Source organism: Notothenia coriiceps, unplaced genomic scaffold (genome assembly GCF_000735185.1).
Source record: "Notothenia coriiceps isolate Sejong01 unplaced genomic scaffold, NC01 NC01_scaffold00003344, whole genome shotgun sequence".
Taxonomy (NCBI): Eukaryota; Metazoa; Chordata; class Actinopteri; order Perciformes; family Nototheniidae; genus Notothenia; species Notothenia coriiceps.
The window spans coordinates 125,816-130,469 of NW_011336045.1; the positions used below are offsets into that span (position 1 = coordinate 125,816).

Genomic DNA, 4,654 nt, shown 5'->3' on the forward strand with positions numbered 1-4,654 from the left:
AGGGTTGCAACGCCCTTGGCAATTGTCGCTTCTTGAGGGGAGTTTCCACTGCTTGCTACGATAAACCAGGTGCATGACTAGTAAAGACAAATAATTAACAAATACATATCTGTATCGACACAGCAACGTGTACACTGGTGTTATTAGACTTGGCTACAGACTTAGGGCAGCTGTAACTGATTGCAAGGTTTACTTTATAAATTAGGCAAAGGACAGTTATATTTGCCACATGCCTTCAGCAGCAGCAGGCCATTCACTTTGATTTGATCCCGTTATGAAATGTCATCATTTCGAAAATAAAGAAATGCTTCATAAACGTTATCTTGCACGTTTTATCGAACCATCTCTCATTTTCTAACTTTCAATTATTTAAAAAGAGATCTCTCTCTCTCATCTGCGCGCGGGGGCGGGGCCTCCCAGACATGCTGCTGCGCTGTGCACAAGTTCTGCCGGTAATGATTACATTTTGTGAGGAAACTTTTCCACCAATAATTCCAATAAGTATTCCAAAATGTATTCACTTCAGGTTTACTAAAGTAACTGTAATCAGATTAGTTGTTTTTTCAAATGTAACGCGAGCTGAATACAGGTACAGGCTCCTTGATTTTTGTATTCTGATTACGTAACGCCGTTACATGTATTCCGTTACAACCCAACCCTGTGTACAGATCATCAGTCCTGTGTACAGATCAGTTCGATAAATTCATGCCTAAACAGCGACATTTTACATGATAAATATGGGTTTAAATAGCAGCATTTGCCACGGAAGGCGAGTCGCAGCTACAGTAAACCTTCTCTTACTCTGGCATCTTGTGGCAACTCCCGTTGAGCAGCGGCAGATGCCTCGGCAAGTTGTGGCATCTGTGGCATACCGAAAGTACTTGCCACAGATACCACAGAGTAGCGGCCTCTGTGGCAGTTGCCGGAAGTACTTGCCACTGCCTGCAGATGCAACGAAATGCGCTTGCTGCCTCTGCGTGGTTCTGACTGCAAGATCCCACCGGCTGTAAACGAACCCGGCTACAGGAAGGAGAAACCGTGAATGGAATATGGAGTGTGTAAGTGTATCTAGCCTACTTAAGCGTGGATATTGTACGGTTTTGTAATTAATCCCTTTTCACCTTAGTTATAACCTGACTTTCAGAAGTAAGCTAATGTTAGCAGCTAAGTAAATTAGCTAATTCTTGGCAAAGTAGTTCTCAATCTAACGTTAGCTCACTTGTTACTAACTTTAGGAAACCGCCAGGAAGAGCAAAAACGATGTTTTACTTTCCCCCGGTATCGTTGTAGAGTTAGCATATAAGATAACCAAGACATAGTGTACAATAAAACCTTACTAGTGCCACCAAAGTAAAAGCCACAGCCGAATTAAGTCACCTCGACTGGCTCCTTAATGTCAACAGACTAGCAGCTAGCTTGTTGCTAATGCTTAATGCTAATCTTATAATAATGTTTAAAAGTGGAGTTTATTCAGTTTTACACATAACTTCAACAACGAGGACACTCTCCGTTGGTTTGCCAAAAAGGTTTAGCTTATTTTATAACACTACTGCCAAATTAGTCGTTTACGCCTGCGGATACAACTATAGCCATGGATCACATTTCTGAGGCAGGTAAAGGGTTGTGCTTAGCTCAAGTTGTTAAACTTGTTGATAGCAGACACAGTAGCTGCAACTAATTAGCATATAATCAGTTTTAATCAACGAGTCAGTGCGTATAATTGGTAATAATGTTGTGAACCAAATGTTAGTGAGACCTTGATAAATGCACATTGACAACAACCTAATACATAACGTTAGGTTTGACCCATGGAAGCATACAACATACACATTTTTACCTACACGATCCACTCACATTAATGTAACTTTAACCCAGCTGCCCATTTATTAACCCTACTCCAAAGTTAGCTTATAACAACATTATACATAAACGTAACAATGTTTAGGGTTGCACCTAAGCTCAAATCATAAACATGTTAAACCACATGCCTAGCCTAAGTGTTGCTGCATAGTTTTGGATCATTACATTAGCTTATCTGAGGATTATTTGGCCATATTATGCAGGCTTCTAAATAATTAAAGTTGACCCATACACATTCACTTATTTAAAGTTCTCACAGACAACTGAATGTTAAAGACCTTTATCTCTTTATTTCAGATTCCAGTGGCTATTGATGATCTTGAGGGCAAAAAGGACCCTGCCATAGAAGGTAAACTAATGTAGAAATACATCGACACCAAAGTCAGAAACAGTCATGTCTAAAAACAGCAAATAATTGTCCTGAATTGTCTCTGTCATTCCTTCAGACCCAGAGCACAATGTGTACACCAGGTTTATGAAGTCCCATCGGTGTTATGACCTCGTACCTACCAGCTCCAAACTTGTTGTGTTCGATACATCACTTCAGGTAAAAAATAAACTTTACATTTCATAAATGAAATCTATCTGTCATTGGCTAATGTAAACTGAACTATTTGCTGTAATTATTTCACAGGTGAAGAAAGCCTTTTTTGCCCTTGTTTCTAATGGGGTAAGAGCAGCGCCTCTGTGGGACAGCAAGAAGCAGTGCTTCGTCGGTAAGGACAATTTTCCTTTGGTACACTTTCACTCTGTGTAAGACAAAATGAAATAAAGGTTTGACTTGATTCTCTTCATGCATCTCCATAGGTATGTTGACCATCACAGACTTTATTAACATCCTTCATCGCTACTACAAATCTCCATTGGTAAGATTGTGGACACTAACTGGTTACCAACCTAGAATCATATAATGAGGCATAACATTTTACAACTCGAAGATGAATTTCGGGATGAATTTGTCAGGCTGTGTTTTATCTAATAGGAATGTGACCTTAGAACTTTTCAAGCTTGTTTGATTCTAGAGCTGCAATTATCAGTTGACTTAATGATTAGTCAGAACAGAAAATTGATCACCAACTACTCGGATAACAGATTCAAGTAATGCATGAAAACATGTCAGAAATGGCTGTTTTTAGGCTCTCAAATGTTGAGATTTCCCGCTCCACTCTTTTTCATTCTAAACGTCTTTGTTTTTTTGGACTCACAAAGCAAGACTTTTAAACATCTCCATGGACTTGTATACATCTCCATGGACTTTTCCTAATCTGGGATGGACCTTTTTCCTTGTTGTCTATCATTTTATAGACCAAACAATTAATCTATCAATTTCTAAATGTATCTACAGCTTCATCTATCATAACCAAGATCTTTAGTTGCAGCCCTTTCTCAGATCTTCTTGAATAAGTCAACCCTTTCTCTCCTTGTTTTCCTTTAGGTCCAGATATACGAGTTGGAAGAACACAAAATTGAAACGTGGCGAGGTGATTTAGTTGAATTAATATGTAATGATATATAATACTTCTTTAAATGAACTTGTGGAATTTTGAAAGTCTTGACTGTATTTTCTTTCTTTCTTGTAATAGAGTTGTACCTGCAAGACTCTTTTAAACCCTTGGTTAGCATTTCTCCCAATGCGAGGTGAGTGTATTTTTTTTTGTATTCATCTTTTGTTGTACAGAAGAACTTCAAGGCATTTACATTTTGTTTTGAGTTCTCTTATCTGGACACAAAGATGATGCACACGGAGGCATCTGATAGTTTAGCCTGTGACAGTCTCTCCTTAAAGTTGCCTGACTCACAGCAGATGTCTTTGAGATTGTACAAATGTAGCTGTCTGACATTTTCCTTCACGACTTTTTGGTTTGGCCAAGGTCTCTGTTTATAAAGGCAGAGTTCAAACACTACCTGGCAATAAGATGAGGCTACAAGCAGCTTTTCTACAATTGTGTGATTGATAGTAGAATTCATATTAACTTCATGAAGTAATCAATATCTCCAATAGTTTCAAAGTTTTCTAAATCTAAATAAAGATGCTGGGAGATTTGAAGTTCTGTTAGTATTTAACTTGTAAAGATTACTTCTCACTATTTTACCAATAATTAAAAAAGCTAACATTATTTGCTATTCTTTAGATTGTTTTCCTTTTCACTTTTTTCATCTTACAACATGCTTTGTCCAAAACACCTTGATTGACTTAGTCCTCTTTAATCTTCTCTGTGTCTCAGTTTGTATGATGCAGTATCATCCCTGCTGAAGAATAAGATCCACAGACTGCCTGTCATCGACCCCCTGACCGGGAACACACTCTATATTCTCACTCACAAGAGGATTCTCAAGTTCCTGAAGCTTTTTGTAAGTTATCTCTACACGCTCCGTACCAGTACTGCATTGAATACATTCAATATAATGGCAGATGATGAGTATAGAGTAAAGACCAGGGTAGGATTTTCACGGCGGCCATGACGGCCATGGCCGTCGTAGCTCCTCGGTCTGGCCGTTATGCCCCACAAATAATTGTACGTCCCACGGCCACCATAGCCTGTGTGCCCCGTGTGCCCCTCACACTGTTAAAATCTCGAAGTTGCTTTAAAAGCGTCAGAACAGTGTTTTCTGAACTGCGTTATGCTGCGTTCACAACGGACGCGATGCGAATATTCTCATTGCTCTAACCGCTGGAGTTTCACCGCGGCTGTCAGCTGTGTTTACTCCTGTCATTCAAACAGGACGCGCTGGAGAGGGGGCGGGGCTTATTTCAATGTAAACACTGTGGTGGAAACCAACTACGACCAAATTA

The 4,654-nt window shown here is 39.4% G+C and overlaps 1 protein-coding gene across 1 annotated transcript in view; it reads left to right on the forward strand.

Moving 5' to 3' along the window:
- Positions 1–843: 843 nt before the first annotated feature.
- Positions 844–4,654, forward strand: part of prkag1 (protein kinase, AMP-activated, gamma 1 non-catalytic subunit) — a 6,626-nt gene continuing 2,815 nt past the window's right edge. Inside the window, exons 1-8 of the mRNA XM_010766518.1 lie at positions 844–1,058; positions 2,158–2,209; positions 2,307–2,407; positions 2,495–2,576; positions 2,668–2,726; positions 3,296–3,341; positions 3,444–3,498; positions 4,086–4,212. Coding sequence (XP_010764820.1) covers positions 1,050–1,058; positions 2,158–2,209; positions 2,307–2,407; positions 2,495–2,576; positions 2,668–2,726; positions 3,296–3,341; positions 3,444–3,498; positions 4,086–4,212 — 531 coding nt within the window. The 5' untranslated portion in view covers positions 844–1,049. The remainder of the gene's footprint in view (positions 1,059–2,157; positions 2,210–2,306; positions 2,408–2,494; positions 2,577–2,667; positions 2,727–3,295; positions 3,342–3,443; positions 3,499–4,085; positions 4,213–4,654) is intronic.